This window comes from Macaca nemestrina, chromosome 15, assembly GCF_043159975.1.
Source record: "Macaca nemestrina isolate mMacNem1 chromosome 15, mMacNem.hap1, whole genome shotgun sequence".
Classification (NCBI taxonomy): Eukaryota; Metazoa; Chordata; class Mammalia; order Primates; family Cercopithecidae; genus Macaca; species Macaca nemestrina.
The window spans coordinates 59042867-59065407 of NC_092139.1; the positions used below are offsets into that span (position 1 = coordinate 59042867).

Consider the following 22541-nt stretch of genomic DNA (forward strand, 5'->3'; position numbering starts at 1 on the left):
CCAGTCCCCTGCGGCCTCTTACTGCTGGTAGCTCAGTTCCTGGTGGTAGCAGGCCAGGGCTGCCTGCTGGACGGCACTGTCCACTGTCATGAGCTCGTTGTCAAGGGCCCAGGTCAGCTCCAGAAGGTTCACCTTCTCGTCCACACTGAAGTCCAGGCTCTGGAAGAAGCAAGCCTGGTAAGCAGGAGAGGCTGAGGGACTTCCCCAAGCAGACACCTCTCTGCTCCCTCCCTGGTCCAGGGCCTAGCCCAGCATGACTGTCCCAGGCAGCACCCGCCCGTCCTGTCTGCCAAGGTCTCTGCGTCTTGAGGGGTGCTCCTCCTCCATCCCTTGCAACTCTGGTGGGCTGTCAATGGCCTGGTCCTCCTGCCTCTGCCTCAGGGGTGCATAGGCCCAGGCTAGACAGAATCCCTCTTCCTGGACAAAGTGTCAGACACAGGCAGGGGCAAGTCCCCTGCAGGCCCTTCATGGGGACTGCTGTGAGGCCAGAGCACAAGGCCCTTTTCCCTCTGAAATAATCTGTTTTAAGGATGTGAGCCTTGGGATTCCCTGCGATGAGGCCTGCCCTGCAGCTCATGCCACCAGGAAGAGTTTAGAGAGATGGAGAGGGTCCCCATAGCAGCCCTCAGGCTTAGAACCAAAAAGCTTTCCAGAGCGGACTGTTCTTCCCCTCAGAAGTGTGAAGAATACACCTCACAAACTTCAAAGCACAGAACAGCTGGCATTCTACTGATACAACAAAAAATAGAGCCACACACACCCTAAGCCCCTCAGCTCAAGGGAGCGGCAGCTAACGTTCTGTCGCGTTTGCTTTTTCTGCCTCTGCCTTTTCCGCCTCGGGTATTCCTGGCTCTGCTTTCCACTTGTGGCTACAAACGCCCTGCTCAGGCCAGCGGCAGGCACCATGGCAGGGTGGCTGAAGCAGGTGCCAGGAGAAACCCGGCCCAGAGTCTCCCGTGAAGTAGGGGCTGACTTTCCACGCTGCCCACTTCCCAGCAGCTCCTGAGGAGCAATGGCATCTTGGCAGAGGCTGGGGAGCCGCCTGGAAAGCTGTCCCTACACAAGCACACGCTCCCCGCCACGTCACTGGATGGCATAGAGGGACAGAGCCGCCACAGCAGCCTGAGGTCAGAAATGACACTGAGTTGCAAGGCAGAATTTGGCAGCAATCTATTATGAAGTGAGGGAGAAGCCACCCAGGGTGTCTTTGCAGAGCAGCACCAGCAGCTCTAGTGCAAATGGGAAAGAGAGTAAGTTCTGAAAGGGCAGAGGCAAGATGCATTCATCAGAGCCAGGGCACAACAGCAGCCAGGGAACTCCCAGAGCTGTGGAGTCAGGTGTCGGGCATCTTGGAACTGAGAGACCTGTGCTCTCTGCCCTTCCTGCAAGCGATTTTTGGTGATCCTGCCTCCGCCTCTGGCTCTCAGGACAGTTGTGAGGCCAGCTGTACAGGTCTGGCTTTGCCATCTTGGGGGACTCAGTAACAGATGAGGTTGGGCCTATGAGGGTCTTGGTCCGTGGAGTTGGGTGGACTGTTTCAAGGGCTGTCTGGGCTCCTTCCTGTATTGTCTGTCTGTGCCAACAGGACATTTTCTCAGGGAATATGACAGAGCCTCCGAGAGTTACAGGGTGCAACTCCAGGAGTCCAGCCTCAGAGAAATGCCAGCATAGCAGCAAGAGGACATCGATGCATATAAATGCTCAGATTTTTCTTTTCTTTTTTTTTTTTTTTTTTTTTTGAGATGGAGTCTTGCTCTGTCGCCCAGGCTGGAGTGCTGTGGCCGGATCTCAGCTCACTGCAAGCTCCGCCTCCCGGGTTCACGCCATTCTCCTGCCTCAGCCTCCCGAGTAGCTGGGACTACAGGCGCCCGCCACCGCGCCCGGCTAGTTTTTTGTATTTTTTAGTAGAGACGGGGTTTCACCGTGTTAGCCAGGATGGTCTCGATCTCCTGACCTCATGATCCGCCCGTCTCGGCCTCCCAAAGTGCTGGAATTACAGGCTTGAGCCACCGCGCCCGGCCAATGCTCAGATTTTTCATAGGAAAAGTGAAGGGTTGCATAAATTTGCAAGACAAACAGTATGACACCAATTTTGCAAAAAATATATATATATATTGTCAGAATGTATAAATAATATGCATCTCTCATGTGCCAGGGAAAAGTTCTGCAGGACGCCCACCACACCAACAGCTGTCACCCCCTCCAGGGAATGGGGGAGGGGCAGGTAGGCTTTCTTTCTTATTTAGTAGGTTTTTGTTCAGTTGACATCCTTTCTAACAATGGAAAGTAATGAAAATAATAAGTCTAGTCCACTGTACCTCGTGAGGCTGTCTTTCCTCACCCATGCTGGGCCCCTGCACACCTCTGCCCCTGCACAGGTGTCACCAAATTGTGCCCAGGGCAGAGCTCCTTCCAAATCTCCAGGGCTGGCCTGTGTCCCTCTGGGAAGCCTGAGCCTGTGAGGAGCTGTGTCCCATGCGAGGACCACATCTTCCCTCCCAGGCAGCCCCAGCAGAACACAGAGGGAAGGGTGCGCCTCCTGACACCTGGCCCATGGCGGGAAGGGCCTGGGGTAAGTGGGTGCCATGGGGGAGAACAGCCCAACCAGCCAGGCAGGGGCTCCAGGAGAGTTCGGGCTCACTCTGAGCTCATCAGTAACTGCAGTGACAGTGGTGCCCAACAGACATCGACATCACAACAGGCAATTTCCTTCCATTCATCTAACCTCCTTGGCCCAACATTCAGGGAAAATGTCTAAGCCACTAAAGGCTACCTTCAAATTGACTTTTTCACACTATCTTTGTATTTTATTTCTTATCCTTTTAAATTATAATGTCCTATATTTTAGTAGCAAAAATTAAAAGATATAGGTTTCTACCTGGACTTCCTTGCATGGCATTCTCTGCACAGAGCACAAACCCCTGCTGGGTCCCTGGCTTGGGGTGCTCCATCCATCCTCCTCTGCAGCAGACGGGCCCCCCAGGTTCCCTGTCCAGCTCAGGCATCACCCAGTTCCAAACCTGCAAGATCTCCCTGCCATTCTGAATCCCCTCTTGGGTCCACATGGCCAGGACCTGATCAGGAAAAGCGAAGCCAGAACCATCGTCAATGCTGGAGAAGAGGCGCAGGCTGGAGCACAGGGACACGAGGGATGAGGTCGTGGTGGTGTGGCAGCCGCTCTCCTCTGGGACCTGCACGTCAGGAAGACTCCCATAGCACCCAGCGTCCAAAGCCTCACGCCCGTGCGCTGCTGATGTGCTCTCCATCCTCCCCAGCCTGTGCTCAGAGGGCCTCACAGGAACAGCTCATGAGACCATCCTCAGCTCTCAGAGGACAGGTCAGAGGTGCAGCCCCTTCACATGACCTCTCCAAGGTCACATGGCTGTGCAGGTGAGAAAGCCGGGACACGCAACCAAGGCCCCCGACACCCAGGACTCTGAGGCCTTGCACCCACGTGGCCCAACTGGCCAGCCCCAGTCAGTACACTCATCATCACTTGGAGAGGGACGACAAAGGAGTTTTGACGTTCCACCCTTGAATTCACAGAGGTGGGAGCCTGGCCTCACAGAGGCAGGGGCCCAGAGAGTCCATGCCAGCACCAGGAAAGTCTCAGCTGTGAAAAGAAACCCAAGGCAGGTTGGAAGGGCAGAAGTGCGCTGACCCAGGCAGAGGCGCACACACCCCCAGACCCTCAGAATGCAGCATGGGTGGCTCATGGCCAAGTTGACTCGGAGTTCGACAATGAAGGCAAGCCAGTTCAGGAGGCATCTCCCCAGCCCACACTAAGCACGACCTGTGGGACCTCATGTTGATCATTCTGGCCTTACATGGCCGCCTGACCCCTTTCCTCAGTGCTGGCTCCTGAGTTTCTTCTTTGTCGTTCTCACTGATGTTAGCCTCACTGCAGCCTCGACCTCCTGGACTCAAGTGATCCTCCTGCTCAGCCTCCCAAGTAGCTGGGACCACAGGCATGTGCCACCGCACCTAGATAATTTTTAAATCTTTGAGATGGGGTCTCACTATGTTGTCTCACCTTCTCTCAAACTCCTGGGCTCAAGTGATCTGCCTGCCTTGGCCTCCCAGACTGCTGGGACTATAGGCATGAGCTACTGTGCCGGGTCCTCATTGATTTTTTTTCACCAAGTTTCTAAATTATTTAGGTTTTTAAATTAAATTAAATTAAATTAAATTAAATTAAATTAAATTAATTTATTTATTTGAGATGGAGTCTCACTCTGTCGCCCACGCTGGAGTGCAATGATGCGATCTCAGCTCACTGCAACTTCTGCCTCCTGGGTTCAAGCGATTCTCCTGCCTCAGCCTCCTGAGTAGCTAGGACTGCACATGTGCACCACCACACCTGGCTAATTTTTGTATTTTTACTAGAGACAGGGTTTCACCATGTTAACCATGCTGGTCTCAAACTTCTGACCTCAAATGATCCGCCCGCCTCGGCCTCCCAAAGTGCTGGGATTACAGACGTGAGCCACCATGCCCGGCCCTCACTGACTTTAGAATCAGAAACCTAGATTCTCAGGCATACCTACGCCCGGTATAGAATAGCACTACAGGTCCTGCAACACCACTCACCAAATTCAGGACCAATTGCAGCAGCAAAGAAGTATCCAGCCCCTCAGCAGCCATGCCCTGGTCTCCTCAAACTGCAGAGAGACCCAGTATTTGTGCAAGAGATAGAGCATGGGTTAAGGGACATTATCAGGACCAATCCTAGACAGACTCACTGGATCCTCTGGCAACTGATATGGCTTAGGTCTGTGTTCCCGCTCAAATCTCATATTAAAATGTAATCCCTGATGTTGAAGGTGGGGCCTGGTGGGAAGTGACTGGATCTTGGAGGTGGATTTCTCACAAATGGTTTAGCATCATCCCTCTTGGTACTGTCCTCGTGATAGTGAGTTCTCATGAGACCTGGTTGTTTAAAAGTGTGTGGCACCTCTCCCCTTGCTTTCTTGCTCCTGCTCTGGCCATGTGACCTGCCTGCACCCCTTCACCTTCTGCCATGATTGTAAGCTTCCTGAGGCCTCCCCAGAAGCAGCCGAGCAGACACTGGCACCATGCTTCCTGCACAGCCTGCAGAACCGTGAGCTCACTAAACCTCTTTTCTTTATAAATTGCCCAGTCTCAAGTATTCCTTTAGCAATGTGAGAACAGACTAACACAGAAATATTGCCCTTGCTATTCCACAATGGGGAGGATGGGAGGGAGTTTTCTTGCTGGGGCATATCACACCACAGGCTGAGGAGCTGCCACATTCCTCACCTGAGCACTGCCTTCTGTAGCCCCGGGAGGTGGGCACCTGAGCAGCCCGTTCCTCACCTGAGCACTGCCTTCTGTAGCCCCAGGAGGTTGGCACCTGAGCAGCACGTTCCTCACCTAAGCACTGCCTTCTGTAGCCCCAGGAGGTTGGCACCTGAGCAGCACGTTCCTCACCTAAGCACTGCCTTCTGTAGCCCCGGGAGGTGGGCACCTGAGCAGTCATGTTCCTCACCTAAAGCACTGCCTTCTGTAGCCCCGGGAGGTGGGCACCCAAACCACCCCCGGCTTACATGTGAGCCTGAGGCTTGGAGAATGTAACTCCCCTAGTGACACACAGCCAGGGAAGAACAACACTGGACCCACCTCAAATCTAAGTGGCTCCAGAATCTACGTCGTGTGGCCTCCCACATACATGCGTGTGTGCATGGCCTATCCAGTTCTTGGACAGCTCGTTGTGTGGTGACACAGGCAGGGAGGGAGTCAGCAGTTTTAGTCACCAGAGAGTGACATCAGTGGTTGCTGGGTTCAGGATTTAACTGTTGCATTTTACCTGGTAATGAGACCAAGGCTTGCTCAGTTTAACTTGAGTGGAACACTCCAGAAGTAGCGCGGGCTCATGACTGAAGAGGCCAAGCTGGAATTCCTCAAGACTCACTTTGCCGTCTCCGTCTTGATCCAGTTTGTTAAACAGGTCTTCAAGTTCCTAAACAAAAGTCCTCATACCTCAGGCCCACCCATAAGAGCTCCACCCAGCTGCCCTCACCGGGGCCTCCCTCCCTCCCTCCCTCTGGTTCCAGGTACCCCACAAGGGCCGTTTCCTTGTCTTATCCAGCCTTAAAACTGTGTAGACCATGAGGGCTGTATTTTCCCAAGGCACTCCCTCCCTCTATCTTGCAAAACCCACAGGCCTTGGTTTCCATTTCACTGTGAGTAGGTGTCACCTGAACTTCTCAGTTCTACAAATGCTTATTCAGTGTCTGCTGGGGCTGGAGCCTGCGGGATGCTGAGCAAGGCCAGGTCCTGCAGTGTGAGGCCCAGCAAGGACACAGGGCTGAGAAGAACTCCAGCAAGGCAGACTGGCCTCCCACCCAGGAGGAGAAGGAACATGGCCACTGGGGAATGCAGACAGGCTTGGGGGTCTTGTCTTGGCTGTGCAGTGGAACCTGGTCACACAGAGAAGAGGGAAAGGCATCCAGGCAGAGGAAGGATGTGAGTGAAGGAACGGGAAGTGCCTGCTACACCTGAGCGTGGCAGGGAGTGGGTAGGACTGGGCAACTCCATCAGAGATGGGCTTTCAAAGGTGTCTGGAGTTTTTAGCTTTTGGCAGAAACGCCAAGAGCCACCAAAGGATTTCAGATTAGAAAGTGATGCACCTAAATGAGTGGCTGAAGGGTAGAGGGGTTTCCAGACCCAAAACTAAACCATGACCATGGCCAGGAACACGCGGCTGTGTGGCCTGCTGTGCCCTCACCTCTTTCTCGAGTCCCCGGAGCCCGACGCTCTGGCAGACCACAGCCAGCTCCTGCTCGCTCAGGTGCCCGCGGCTGCCCACCCCCAGCTCTTCCCACATGCCCCGGATCTGGCTCTCTGGGGTGTCAAAGGAGGGGCTGCAGGACTTCTGGGGGCTCCCGAAGTCCTCGGTATCCCAGGTCTGCAGCTGTCCTGAAGCAAGGGGGGAGTCACAGTTAGACTCTGATACATACACAATGGAGCACAACTCAGCCTTAAAAAGAAGGACGTTCTGCCCTTTCCAACAGCATGGATGAATGTGGAAGACATTACACTAGGTGAAATAAGCAGACACAGAAAGACAAACACCATGAGATCTCACTCACATGTGGGATCTAAGGAAAGAGGAACTCATGGGAGCAGGGTGTAGAAGGGTGGTTACAGAGCTGGGTGGTGGGGGAGATGCTGGTGGAGGGGGGTCACTTTCAGTTATAAGATGAGTAACTTCTGGAGCCCCAATGTACAGCACGGTGACTACAGTTAATAAGACCCGACTGCTTCCTCGAAGTTTGCTAAGAGAGTCTATCTCAAGTGTTCTCAGCACACACACATAACTAAGTGAGATGGATGTGTTAACTGGCTGGACTGTGGTCATCATTTCACAATGTACACATGTCTCAGATCATCACTGTACACCTAAAATATATACAATTTTTATTTGTCAATCACACCCCAATAAGGCTGGGGAGAAAAACCAGCAACAGTTAAGTCCTGTGCTCCAGGCTGAAGCATGCGGGGGATGCACAGCAATGCTGGTCAGTGACTCTGAAATCAGATGGACCGATGGATAGAGGGCTGGATGGACGGACCAACAGAGGGATGGATGGACGGAAAGAGGGATGGACAGACCGACAAAGGGGAGCTGCAAAGCACCAAAGGTGGAATTAGGTGGTTGGTACATGGGTTTTTATGACACAGTTGTTTGCACTTCACTCTGTTAACAAATTTTCAAAATAAATGTTGGGGGAAAATATCTGCCTCTAATGGGGAAATTCTTTCTGAAGAGAACCTTCTATGGTCAGCCGTGCGAGCATTTAAAAGAGGCAGAGGGGCTGGGCACGCTGGCTCACACCTGTAATCCCAGCACTTTGGGAGACCGAGGCGGGTAGATCACGAGGTCAGGAGTTCAAGATCAGACTGGCCAAGACGGTGAAACCCCGTCTCTACTAAAAATACAAAAATTAGCTGGGTGTGATGGCGGCCGCCTGTAATCCCAGCTACTCGGGAGGCTGAGGCAGAGAACTCCTTGAACCCAGGAGGTGGACACTGCAGTGAGCCGAGATTGCACCACTACACTCCAGCCTGGGCTACAGAAAAAGACTCCATCTCAAAAAAAAAAAAAAAAAAAAAAAAAAGAAGGAGAGGACTCTATTATTTGTATTTACAATAAAAAGACGAGTCTTTTAATAAGTTAATTTTTGAAAACTTTCTAACTTACACAGAGCAAAGAGTAAAGTGAAGCCCAGAGCACCTGCTACTCAGGCTCCACTATGACAGCACCCTGCCACAGGTTTCTTCTCTACCCGCTTTCCTTACGGCTGAAATATTTAGAAGTATAGATGCTCCCTGACTTACGATGGAGCTACAGCCCAACAACCCCACAATAAGCTGAAAACGTCAAGTCAAAGATGTACTGAATATACCTAACCCACCGACATCGTAGCTGGGCCTGGCCTACCTTACACATCTCAGAACACACTAACCGACAGTGAGGCAAAATCCTCTAACACAAAGCCTATTTTAGACTAATATTATGTTCAATGTCTCATGTAATCTACTGAACACTGTACTGAAAGTGAAGATCAGAACGGTCGCATGGACACTGAAGGACGGCTTCTACTGAATGCATATCGACCTCACACCATCACAAAGTTGAAAAATCGTTGAGTCGGCCGGGCACGGTGGCTCAAGCCTGTAATCCCAGCACTTTGGGAGGCCGAGACGGGCGGATCACGAGGTCAGCAGATCGAGACCATCCTGGCTAACACGGTGAAACCCCGTCTCTACTAAAAAATACAAAAACTAGCCGGGCGAGGTGGCGGGCGCCTGTAGTCCCAGCTACTCGGGAGGCTGAGGCAGGAGAATGGCGGGAACCCGGGAGGCGGAGCTTGCAGTGAGCTGAGATCCGGCCACAGCACTCCAGCCTGGGCGACAGAGCGAGACTCCGCCTCAAAAAAAAAAAAAAAAAAAAAAAGAAAAATCGTTGAGTCAAAATACCATGAGTCAGGATCCATCTCGGTTATTTGAAATCACGGATCTCATGTTACTTCTCCCCCACATATTTGATCCATATCTCTAGAAAAAATATATATATTCTTACATCACCACAATGCCACTATCACACCTAACAAAATCAACAGGATTTTCCCAAGCATCTCGAAAATATATTCTTACAGTTGATATGTTTGAACCAGCATCCAAACTCCTCAGGGTGCCCTTGGCTGTTATTCCTCTCACATCTTTCAGTCACAAGCACCTCTCCCAAATCCCCACAGCCCATGCCTTTTTAAAGAAATCAGACCCACTGTTCTGTGGAATGTTCCACATCCGGATCTATCTGCCTGCTTCCCCGTGTTGTTGTCTAACAAGCTCCTCCATCCTTAACATTTCCTGAAAACCTGAGTTAGCATCAAAGTCTAGTTTGGCTGCAGGCTCAAGTTCATTTGTTTGTTTGGCATAAATGCTTTGCAGGTGGCACTGTGTCCTCTGTGCCTCACTCAGGAGGCACTGGTGTGTTTAGGACTCATCAGTGGGCTCGGGTGGTGGAAGGCCACTTTTCCTAACCTTTGCCTTCAGTCGCTTGTCTTCTTGATGTGTTTGAAGCTGTGGAAACAGCTTGAGAATGAGGACAGACACTGGGTGTCCAAGAGAAAGTGTCTTTGGTGAGCCAGCTGTCCAGCCAGACATGTTCCTATAGTGACCTATGTGTCCAGCCAGACATGTTCCTCCATGCCTCGTCCACACCACCTAGCCCAGAGTGGACATGTCTGCTTCCACCCAACACAGACTTTAGTGTTGCAGTTCTGCTTCAGTGGTCTGGATCTTTCAGGTAGATGAGCCATGTGGGCATGAATGACTGATAATCCCGCTGGTAATAGGAAAGCCACCATCCCCCAAAGGAAGGCAGACTGTGTGCTCACAAATGACACTGTGGGTTGGGTTGAGGAAAACAAGAGGAAAGGGACGGGTAAGAAAAGGCCACCTCCGAGGTCCCTTCCAGCCTAAGGTGCCTGAAATCTCCAAGGAAAAAATGTGAAAGCAATCCTGATACTGGGTTATTTCTCAGGCTGGCAGAAGAGGTCGGGCAAGTCCTCCGAGTTTGACACGAGTGTGTGCGCACTACCGTCTGTCAGCTCTGATCCTGCACAAAGCTTTCTGTAAACTGCTGGGAGGAACCCCAACCTGCTCTCCAGGCTGAGCACTGAAATCACTGGGTGAAAAACAGCCTCCCCCTGCGAGCCCTTCCCTTCGCTGCCCTAGATCTAGACATCAAGTCAAGGATGGAAGACACGGTGGCTTGGCTGACTTTTCTCAGCACATAGGAGTCTCCCTGCTTTGTCCAGCACCACAGCTAGAAGCTCAGGTCAGTTCCCCTGACATTTACTGAGATAAAAGTTGAACAAAGGCCGGGCGCGGTGGCTCACGCCTGTAATCCCTGCACTTTGGGAGGCTGAGGCGGGCGGATCACAAGGTCAGGAGATCAAGACCATCCTGGGTAACACAGTGAAACCGTCTTTACTAAAAACACAAAAAATTAGTTGGGCATGGTGGTGGGCGCCTGTAGTCCCAGCTACTCGGGAGGCTGAGGCAGGAGAATGGTGTGAACACGGGAGGCGGAGCTTGCAGTGAGCCGAGATCACACCACTGCACTCCAGCCTGGGCGACAGAGTGAGACTCCGTCTCAAAAAAAAAAAAAAAAAAAAAAAAGTTGAACAAAAAATGGCCCAGGCATTCAAGGACCATGGTCCAAGGGGTGCTAACTGTTTACTTTGGCAGAAATCCCAGGGCAATGCCCTCTATCGAAGCTATGTTTCTGCACAGTCAGCCCATGTGACCGCCTGTGTGGGGAGGCCTCATTAGGGCATCCACTGACTCACATGGAAAAGCCTGGAAAGACAGTGAAACTGCTCACAGGACTAAGGAACACAGACCAGTGCTACTCCCTGCCCTGCACGGTCAGCGGCCTGCCTGGCCTGCAGCCCAGCCCAGGGCAAAGAGAATGGCGGGGCACCCTGTCTGGGGTTGGAGGTTCCTGGGGTACAGGGCACTGACTGGGAGCCACTGACCCTGCCCACGCCTCACCGGTGGGATCCAGTGCAGCCTGCAGCCTGATGACTTCCTGGGATGGCCTCATGCCTCCTGCAAGGGGACACACCCAATGCTGCCACCCTGATCCTTCTGCAACAGGGAGAGACGGGGGGCGCTGGCAGCCTGAAGAGGGCTCTCAGTGTTCAGCCGGGCTCCAGCCTCTCCTCCCCAGTCACCTGCATCCCTGCAACCTGAAATACTAGCTCCTCTCATCACTGCCTCCTCAAAGGCCATGGCAGCCTCCTGCACTCCCCTATACCTGCACCTTACATGCCTGGCTGCTAAGGATCCTGCAGTTTGCTCCCTACACATCCATCAATGCCTCCAGCCTTCCTGTTTCCTGAAGCACATGACACCCCTGTTCTAACTTCTCCCCTCTTTGCCTTCCTTCTTGCTTTCAGCCTGCCCATGTGAGGCAGTTTGGAAATGCGGCTTCCAATTTCTTTGGTACTCTTCGCTTCAGGTCTGTCTCCCTTCTCCTTGAATCTGGTAGCCTTGTGACAGCTTTGATCAATAGAACGTGGTGGAAGGGATGCTTTGTGACTTTGAGGCTGGCCTGAACTCAGTGAGGAAATCCCAGCCCTGTTTTTGGGACAACGTGTCCTTAGGGCCCTGAGCCACCAGGTGAGGCAGTTGACTACCCAGAGCCACCATGCTGTAAGGAAGCCCAGCCACGCTGAGGCCTGCTGCAACCCCTCCGAGGCTGTCCTCAGCAGAGCTCCTCCAGCCCAGACGCATCAGTGACGCTTCATATGATTTCAGACCCAGCCTTCAAGTGTCCCAACAGAGGCCCTAGATGCAATGGAGTCCATCCTAAGTCTCTCAACTTCTCCAATCCTTCCTTGAGCACTGCAGCCCTGCTCCTCGGAGAAGCCTGCAGCAGCGATGTAAAAGCTTGTGCTGTGATCATGAGGGCCTGGTGTGAACCTCAGCTCTTGTTCCCAAGCTCAGCAAGACGTCACCCCTGAGCCCCAAGCTGCTCTGAGAGGAGGGATGCTCGGATTATGCCAAGCCTGCTGCAAGGGTTAGCCAGGTTGCCGGCTTCACACCTGGGTAGTTCCTCAGAGCTCAGCGTCTGGCCACCACGCTGATCCTCTCACACCCACCTCTCTGTGGGGCCCCTTTCTTCACTCCTGCGGGCATCAGGTAAGTCAGCAGTCACTTCTACGGAGTCTTCTGTTTTTGCATTGTTTGCATAGGTGTTGGTCTTTTCTATCCAAAATACTCTGGGATTCACAATTAATATTTTTGTTCGCTTTTTAATGTCAAGGAAGTATTATAGGCAAGCACAAAATAATTAAAATTAAAAAGAAGTTCTCCTCTCCCAGAGCCTTTGTTCCTCTCCCCAGGGGGATCCACTGGGAAGTTTTTTTGTCTAGCTTTCTGTCCCCACAACACATGTAATGCATGTCACTCCAGAAACGTGGTGAGGGAGCTGAAGTCTCGATCATGCCCCTGCATGCAGCTTCTCTTCCCAAAATGTCAGATCTTGCAGAGGGCACCACGGCAGCACGGATGGTGAGCCTTCCCTGCGCGCTGCACGGCGCTGTGAGGCTGCACCCTGTGATTTGCTTCTGTGTCCCAACTGCTGGCCTTCTGCTACGTAAGGCTCTAAGCTCCAGGACCAGGTATTACACTCCATTTGTGGGACAGATGAAACCCTGGTGGGTGCTAAGAATGCCCCTGCACAGCAGGGGAGAGGCTGTACCTAGCCCAGCGTACCAGAAAGGAGGTATAGGGGCAGTCTGAGGTGATGGGGCCAAGCAAAGCCCTCCTGCCTGAAACCACAGGGCCATCCATACCTGCCAGCTAGGGTCACAGCGGTACTTGCAGACCATGAAGTGTGACAAACCACACTGCTCCCTCGGCCACGGGCCTCTGCCCCAGGGTCTGACTTTGGGAGAATGAGGACCGAGTGATGGCCTCACTGCTGAGATGATGACATTCTGACCACTCCTGGAGAAGGAGGAATCCAGCGGGACACAACCCACCCCACGCATTTCCCAGGATATTAAACTTGTGGTGTGTACTGCCCAGTGACCCGGCTCTTCAGCTTTCAAAGCTCTGGGCAAAGGCAGAGTGCACCAAATGCGAGGCTGAGGCTTTACCTTGTGCTTCGAATAATTCATTCTGAGCTTCTTTAGTGCTCTCGGCCTCTTCATCTGACTTGAGACTCTGCAGAAAGATGCAGAGAGAAGGCTGTGAGTTCCAGGGGGTGCTGCTGGGGACGGAGCACCGGGAACAAATAGAGCAGGATGTTTGGGGAAGTGGCAGACGGCTGAGTATGGAGTCAATCCCTCAGAGGAGAAGCCCACCCCCACCTTGGGGCTGCCCTGCATGCCAGCTAGCAGCCCCAGGTGAGCCCCGCCTAGCAGCAGTGAGGGGCTGGACCAGGGAGACAGGGGACACGCCTTGTTCCGCACGCTCGGGCTCCTCAACATAAACCCATTCGTCAACAGTTGACCCTGCAAATACAATCAAACACTTGTGTCCAGCAGCAGAGAAGCCTGTCCGCCTCTGCATGGTGATGATGGCGATGGCTTCAGACCCAGCACTTGAAAGAAGCCAGCCCTGCAGCCACAGTCAATCATTCAGTCTCGGGACACATTCTCCATACGAGGCTTGCAACGCGCCTCTCTGCACCTTTCCCTCATCAACCACATCAGTTCAGCAAACAGCCGCAGGGTGAGAGAGCAGGTTTCTGTATCCCTTCAAGGGCTTGGGATAGCACAGCACCTGGTAATCACCTCACACCCCAGCAGCCTTTGCAAACCTGCACCCAAGACAAGAGCCGGGGCCATCAAGAAACGTGCGACTTAAGTAAAAACCTCGTGCTGCAGTGACTGCATCAGCCAACCAGAGTCAAAGTCTGCTTTTGTCCGGGTGTTGTGTGTCCCCACAAGTGACTGTGGAATGGATGCCTGGTGACCAAGACTCTGTATGCTTCAAAGCTGGCACTGGCTTTGACTGGGGAGAATCTGTGAGTTGGTGATAAATACTCAACCCCATTTTTTGAGTTCAACTGCACTGACAACCCTAAAGGCGGCTTTCCCCGCGTTCAGGTTTTGGGAATCAAAGATGATTTAAGAAGCAGAATGGCACCAATGAAGATCCACCACAAGGAGGAGATTCACTATCTCTCCATCCCTGAGGTCCAAATTTTTAAAACAGAACGAAAAAGGAATATTCTGGATTTACTGGCATCGCCTAGATGTCACATACCCCTGAGAAAAGAGACTCTAACATTTAAATATATTTTGGTTGTTTTTCCTCTTTGCCTCCACAAATGGTGAAGACAAATGGTAAACAAGTCCACTGGGGCCCCGACCTAAGAAGGAGGTGCTCCTGATGGAGGCCCACCTGGCAGAAGCTGACGGTACAGAGAGCAGGAACCAGGAACCTTTTGGAATCATTGAAAATGGTTCAACCCAGTCCATGATTAACTTACAAGCTGTGGACCTGCCCCATGGACATATTTCTTAACATGAAGCCCCATGAGACTCTGGCAGCCATCTCCTGGGCCCATCCCCCTTTCACTGGGTGATCCCTGCATACCAGCCACCTGCAGCAAATGACCCAGGGAGCCTGGGGGACAGGGAGGCAACTTCCAAGGCCCCAGGAGGCATTGGCTCATACAGGCCAGTTGTAAGTGCTGGGCCTCAGTATAACTAAGTGTTCAAGATAGGCAGGGCTGGGGGTTGACACACTCACACTCCTGACCTCGAGGCTGTTTCAAAAAGGCATCTTCCCTTTTCTACTCTTAGCACGTTGACCCTTCACTCCCATGAAGCCATAAACATTGCCTTCTAGAGTTGGTGGTGGTATCGGGGAAAAAGAGATATTGTACACAAAGGATTGATGCACAAATTCTCTATTGCACCAATTCAGGAGAGAATCCTGTGGCCAGGACTGTCCTGAAGACAACCAGACCCAATTTAAATGAAATGGCATTCCCCAAAGTGACCAAGCTTCTGGTGACTCAAGGTGCCTGAGAGTGCCCTGCCCTCCCCACATCTTGTGATCACGTGCTACAAACAGGGATGAAAGGAAGCATTTGTTATTCCCAACACTGGGCAGCTGGGGTGGGAGAGGGGCCTGACCCACCTCCACGCTCTCCAGAGACGCTGAGCGCCAGAGCTGACTTTTCAGGCTGGCCTGGGTTTGCTGCTCGGGCACGTGTCTGGCTTCTGTGGCAGTGTCACATAGCTCGGGCCGGCTCCGACGGCCGTACCACTTAGAACCATTCACATACTTTGGAGGGATGGCACTGGAGGCAGCTGGAAAGAAAACAGGAAATTTGGTGGGAGTCCTTTATAGCAGTTATGGGCCCGTGCAGGCCAGCAGGTACGCTCTGAGAAGATGCACACTCAGCACCGAGTGCGCCTCCCAAACACGCACTGCTCTGCACATAGAAGCCTCTGGAAAGACCCGAGAAACAGTGAACAATGGCAATTCTATGCCTTGGTCGGGAGACTGTGAAAGCAAGGGTGGGGAGAGGAGGACTTTCCCCTAAACTCTATCTGCTATTTACACTTTTTCAAGCATATTTTGCTTTTATGTAATGAAAAACTAATAGGAAATCTAGCTATCTATGCAAAGGAGCAATAAAACCTCCAAAAATCCAAGAACATATACACCTGACTCTCAGTAACCTGACTGAACACGATAAATGTCAGCTGACAATAAGCAGGGTGACCAGAATATCTCTCACCCCACTGGGACAGAGTCATCATGGGCCTGATTAACAATCACCCCAAGACAGCAGGCACCATCAAGGACTGGCCTAGCACATTCTCACCAGAAAGGTCTGAGCATATGGGAGGTTAATATGGTTTGGCTCTGTGTCCCCACCCAAATCTCATGTCAAATTGTAATCGTCAGCGTTGGAGGAGGGGTCTGGTGGGAGGTGATTGGATCATGCAGGTGGATTTTCCAATTGCTATTCTCATGATAGTGAGTTCTCATGAGATCTGGTTGTTTAAAAGTGTGTAGCACCTTCCCCTGCTCTCTTCCTCCTTCTCCATTCATGTAAGACATGCCTGCTTCCCCTTCACCTTCTGCCATGATTGTGAATTTCCTGAGGCATCCCCAGCCAGGCCTCCTGTACAGTCTGAGGAACTGTGAGTCAATTAAAACTCTTCTTTAAAAACAAATTACCCAGTCTCAGGTAGTTCCTTATAGCAATGTGAAAACAGACTAATACAGAAAATTGGCACCAGGAGTGGAGCACTGCTACAAAGATACATGAAAATGTGGAAGCAGCTTTGAAATTGGATAATAGGCAGAAGTCGGGACAGTTTGGAGGGCTTAGAAGAAGACAGGAAGATGTGGGAAAGTTTGTAACCTTCTAGAGACATGTTGAACTGTTTTTTTTTTTTTTTTTTTTTTTTTTTTGAGACGGAGTCTTGCTCTGTCACCCAGGCTGGAGTGCAGTGGCCGGATCTCAGCTCACTGCAAGCTCCGCCTCCCGGGTTTACGCCATTCTCCTGCCTCAGCCTCCCGAGTAGCTGGGACTACAGGCGCCCGCCACCTCGCCCGGCTATTTTTTTGTATTTTTTAGTAGAGACGGGGTTTCACCGTGTTAGCCGGGATCGTCTCTCGATCTCCTGACCTCGTGATCCGCCCGTCTCGGCCTCCCAAAGTGCTGGGATTACAGGCTTGAGCCACCGCGCCCGGCCGAGACATGTTGAACTGTTGTGACCAAAATGCTAATAGTGATATGGACAATGAAGTCCTGACTGCAGCAGTCTCAAATGGAGATAAGGAGCATACTGGGAACTGGAAAAAGGTCACACTTGCTATGCTTTAGCAAAGAGCCTAGTGGCATTTTGCCTCTGCCCTAGAGATCTGTGAAACTTTGACCTTGAGAGAAATGATTTAGAGCATCTGGTGGAAGAAATTTCTAAGCAGCAAGGCATGGAAGATGTGCCCTGGCTACTTCTAACAGCATACGCTTATATTCATGAGCAAAGAGATGATCTGAAACTAAAATTTACATTTAAAAGGGAAGCAAAGTGTGAAAATTTGGAAAATTTGCAGCCTGGCCATGTGGAATAGAAAAGAAAAATCCATTTTCAGGGGAGGAAGGAACTCAAGCCAACTTCTCTTCTCACCTGGGGCCTCAGTTTCCTCATCTGAATAACTGGTATGGTAAGTAATGCCACAGGATTTCTATGAGGGTTAATTGGACTCTTTGTAAACGTACACAAAGCTCAATGCCATATGCTCACACAGAAAACCTCTGTGTGAGCCTGGTCCCTTCCACTTTCTCGTCCTCTGCCCCAAACCCTGTGACAGCCTCATCTACTGCCGCACACCCCTCCTGACCAGGACATCCTGCTGTGAGACACGAGGGAGGCGCTCCCTCTGTAACACACTAATCAATACCACAAACACAATACCCCTGCAAAAGGGAAAGAGCCACCCCCATTTCACACCCTCCTGACATGGGGCCATCTACAACCAAGAAGCAGGCCACCACGACCTCAACACTCCAGGCCTGGGTAGCCCTCCCTCTGACCTCGCCCACAGCCTGTTACCATCCTGGCACCCTGAGGCTGGAACCAAGGCCAGGTGGCTTTCCCCAAGGATGCCACTTCCACTTAGGGACATAGCCTGTGTCCCAGCAGCCCTGTCCCTGTAACAGGATTCTGATCACTTACATCAGCACAGTGCAGTGTTATCATCCATGGCGGGCACAGCGTGCATTATTATATGACACCATTTCACAAATAAACAAAGGAAGAAAAAACATCAAGTGTTTTTTCCAAGTCCATATACCTTGTGGGTGACAGAAAGTAAGGTAGAATTCAGTTTTCAGAACTGCTGGATTCTTTCATTAGAATATTACACTCCAAAAGTTAACAAACAAATAATGAAAAGAAAATATGGCCAATAGGATTAAATCCTCTTACCTGATTCCAAAGAACTACTGTCTTCATCTGAGGGGCGAACACCAGCATTTGATGACAACACAGCCACAAAACCTTCTTTAAATTCCTCAAAGTTAACCTGGGTGAATTGAAGGTGAGAGAGGACAATGTCACTTTCAACAGATCACACATTTCATATGCGAATCTTTTGGATTTTCTCTCAGATAGAAACATATTATTATTGCCTTTTAGAATGAGAACAGTCATGTTTTCAAATATTTACTTAAGATTTTTAAAAATAGAAGAGCATGATAAGGAAAGTAAAAGTGGACCAGAATCCTACCACCAAATAAACACTATCAACAATTTTGTAAATCAAACAACATAATTAGGAAAGAGGGATCTGATGACCACAAAACGTTACACATAAGGTGAACGCCCCCATGGTGTCCCCAACGCCACCAGCACTGCAGAAGGCCTCTCCACCATGACCCTTCCCCCTGCATCTCCTGAACCTTACCCTGACTTTTATGGTGACAGCTTCCTTGCTGTTCTAGACCTCATTTGCATGCATGCCTACAGCTTAGTTTCATTTAGCTTCTCTGTGTCCTCAGAGGCTTCGCTATGGTACCCATCTGAGGAGGGGATTGCTGGGCCATAGAATGTGCCAATAGGGCATATTCCCTTGGTGAACTGAACCTTTTATTGTAATAAAATGCTCACACTCTTTAATTCAGTAAAGCTTTTCACTATAAAGTCCATTTTCTCTTTTATCGAGAAACTACCCCAGCTTTCTTTTGGTCAGTATTTACATGATATCTTTTTATTGAACTTTTAATTCCAATTTTTTATATACTTTATGTTTTAGATATATCTCTTATGAATGGTAACAGTTGGATTTTGTCCAATCTGACAAACTCTATCCTTCAACTTAAATATGTAATCTAATGACATTTAACGTGATTACTGATTTACTAGATTTAAATTGACTATTTTGCTTTCTGCTTTCAATTTGACTTGCTTGCTTTTTCTCTCCCTTCCCCCACCCCGCCTTTGGATTCACTATTTTAGGATTTCACTTTTCTCTTATTAATTTAGATGTTATGGCCAGGCATGGTGGCTCATGCCTGTAACCCCAGCACTTTGGGAGGCTAAGGCAGGTGGATCATGTGAGGTCAGGAGTTCAAGACCAGCCTGGCCAATATGGTGAGACCCCCATCTCTACTAAAAATACAAAAATTAGCCGGGCATGCTGGCGTGCGCCTGTAATCCTAGCTACTTGGGAGGCTGAGGCAGAAGAATCACTTGAACCCAGGAGGCGGAGGTTGCAGTGAGCCGAGATAGCGCCATTGCACTCCAACCTGGGCAACAGAGCGAGACTGTCTCAAAAAAAAAAAAAAAAAGTTATACAGTCTATTTCCACTTTTCTACTGATTACCCTAAAATTACAACATCCATTCTTAGTTTACCAAAGTTGACTATTAATCAATACTTTTACCCTCTTCTTTTTTTTTTTTTTTTTTTTTTTTTTTTTTTTTTTTTGAGACGGAGTCTCACGCTGTTGCCCAGGCTGGAGTGCAGTGGCGCGATCTCGGCTCACTGCAAGCTCCGCCTCCCGGGTTCCCGCCATTCTCCTGCCTCAGCCTCCTGAGTAGCTGGGACTACAGGCGCCCGCCACCGCGCCCGGCTAATTTTTTGTATTTTTAGTAGAGACGGGGTTTCACTGTGGTCTCGATCTCCTGACCTTGTGATCCGCCCGCCTCGGCCTCCCAAAGTGCTGGGATTACAGGCTTGAGCCACCGCGCCCGGCCTACTTTTACCCTCTTCTATGACAATATAAAGCCAGTGAAATATATTAGCTCCAGTTACCACACTCCTGACTTCAATGTCTTTGTTATCACATATTTTATTTCTATATGTTTTAAACCCTCACAAAATACTATTTTTGGTTTTATATAATGTTCATTTAGAATTATCCACATACTTATTCTCTTTTTCTTCTTGCATTTCTGACTTTCCATCTGGAATAATTTTCCAACTATTTAAAACACATCCTTTAGATCTTTGTTTTTCTTGAATATGCCAGTGCCAATTTTTTTATCTAACATGTTTTTATTTTACATTAATTCTTTTTTTAACAAAGAAATCATTTATAACTTATAAATTATCCTTTTAGAATAGTGGAAATGACTCTGCTGTTCATTCAAACAGAATGGATAAACAAATTGATACAGGCATAGTCATACAATGAAATACATGACAATGAAAAAGAACAAACCACTAATAGACACAGTAACATGAATGTATCTCAGAGACATACTATTGAGTAAAGAAGCCAGAGAATGGCTGGGTGTGGCGGCTCATGCCTGTAATCCCACTGTAATCCCAGCACTTTGGGAGGCAGAGGCAGGGTGATTGCTTGAGCTCAGGAGTTGGAGACCAGCCTGGGCAACATAGTGAAACCTCATCTGTACAAAAAAACACAATAATTAGCCAGGCATGGTGGCGTGTGCCTGTAGACCCAGCTATCTGGGGGGCTGAGGCAGGAGGATTGCTTGAGCCCAGGAGGTCAAGGCTACAGTGAGCCAAGATCACGCCTGGGTGACAAAGTGAGACCTTGTCTCAAAAAAAAAAAAAAAAAAAAAGAAAAAAAAAGTCAGAGAGTATGTACTGAGTATGTGCTGTATTAAAATACAGAATTTATATAAAATTCAGCAACAGGCAAAAAAAAAAAAAAAAAAAATCTATGGTGTTGGCGTCCAGACAGTGGTTAACCTTTGGTAGCAGAGGAACCAAAAAGACATGAGGGATAAGGGTGTGATGGTTACAAAGGTGCACTCAGTTTGGAATATTCACTGACCTTGTACACTTGGAAACATGCTCTTTTCTGTAGGTACGCTTCAGTGAAAGTCACACAGAAAGAAATCAACAGAAGGGCTATTAGGTTGGTCAAAATATCACCATTAAGTGTTGGAAAAGAAGGTTTGGGGCCATAGGTCCAAGTAGGATTCCACGATCTGGCCAAGAATTTGCATGAGCACATCTCTGTTGCTGCCACTGAATGCAAAATGTGGCTGTTTCTTTGCAGACACCTCTGCCTGGGACACACATGTATTACTCTCTGAATTAAATTATACATGCATTTGCTTATTTTCTGCCCCCCAGTTAAAATGTGAGCTCACTTTAGTAGCATATAGTAGAGACTCAACAAATATTTATTGGGTGTCTTTGCCTCTATATCCTTTCACTGCTAAGCAGAACTCTCCTTCTCACAGAGGCATTCTTTCACCCTTATTCTTAAAGGTTATTTTTACTTGGTATGAAATTCAGGTTGGCAGTTATTTTCTTCTAGCATATTGGAGATATCTTTCCAGAAGTCAGAAGTCTTCTGACTTCTACTGTTACATTAGAGAAAGCAATGGTCAATCTAACTATGGCTCACTTTTAGGATATGTCTTTTCTCTAGCTTCCCTTTTAAAATTATTAAACTTTTCATCTTGAGATCATTATAGACCCATATGCGGTTGTAAGAAAAATGCAAAGAGATCCTGTGTACCCACTTCTGGCTGTTTTTAAGATATTCTCTCTGGCTTTGTTTTCCTTCAGTTTCACATAGTAAGCCAGATATAGATGTCTCTTTATCCTGCTTGGAATTTCACAGGCTTTTGGAATCCCAAGACCTATGTTTCATCTGTCCTGAAAATGTTTTAGCTATTACTTCTTCACATAATGCCCCTCCAGTATTCACTTGTTTCCTCCCGGGACTCCAGTTAAAGAGATGCTGGACTTTCTCACGCCATCTGTACCACCTCTTTTTATATCTTCATGCTGCATTCTGGATGACTCCAGTTAATGAATGGTTTCTTCAGCTGTGTCTAATCTGCTCTTAAATGCTTCTATTTAAATTTTGGTGATCATACTTTTCTTTTTTTTTTTTTTGAGATGGAGTCTGGCTCTGTCGCCCAGGCTGGAGTGCAGTGGCCGGATCTCAGCTCACTGCAAGCTCCGCCTCCCGGGTTTACGCCATTCTCCTGCCTCAGCCTCCCGAGTAGCTGGGACTACAGGCGCCCGCCACCTCGCCCGACTAGTTTTTTTGTATTTTTTAGTAGAGACGGGGTTTCACCGTGTTCACCAGGATGGTCTCGATCTCCTGACCTCGTGATCCGCCCGTCTCGGCCTCCCAAAGTGCTGGGATTACAGGCTTGAGCCACCGCGCCCGGCCTTATACTTTTCAATTCTAGACATTTTATTTGGTTCATTGTTCAGATTTGTTACTTCACTTTTTAGAGTTCTTATAGATATTTTTTAAGCTTTAAAAAAATCTCTAATATAGTAACCATAGTTGTTTTATATTTTGTGTCCAACAATTCTAATATCTCACATTTTTGTGGGTCTGTTTCCATTGTCAGTTGTTTCTGCTGGTTCTTGCTCATCCTGTCTTGTTTCTTTGCCCAGTTATCCTTTACCGTATGCTGGTCATTGTATTTGGCTATTATTTAGGAATAATTTCAGATTTGGGATGATGGCACTTTCATTGTTTGCTTTGGCTAGGTGCCTATCCATGCAGTGCCAGTA

The 22541-nt window shown here is 49.4% G+C and overlaps 1 protein-coding gene across 14 annotated transcripts in view; it reads right to left on the reverse strand.

Moving 5' to 3' along the window:
- Nucleotides 1-22541, reverse strand: part of LOC105486721 (ninein like) — a 175883-nt gene that overhangs the window by 44608 nt on the left and 108734 nt on the right. For 11 of the 14 annotated variants that reach the window (XM_071079766.1, XM_071079760.1, XM_071079763.1 and 8 more), the window contains 7 exons: nt 18009-18105; nt 15199-15371; nt 13203-13269; nt 6749-6939; nt 5828-5980; nt 3021-3191; nt 23-159 (listed from right to left, as the gene is read on the reverse strand). In XM_071079766.1, coding sequence (XP_070935867.1) covers nt 23-159; nt 3021-3191; nt 5828-5980; nt 6749-6939; nt 13203-13269; nt 15199-15371; nt 18009-18105 — 989 coding nt within the window. The remainder of the gene's footprint in view (nt 1-22; nt 160-3020; nt 3192-5827; nt 5981-6748; nt 6940-13202; nt 13270-15198; nt 15372-18008; nt 18106-22541) is intronic. The other 3 variants (XM_071079759.1, XM_071079768.1, XM_071079770.1) reach the window with 3 other exon arrangements.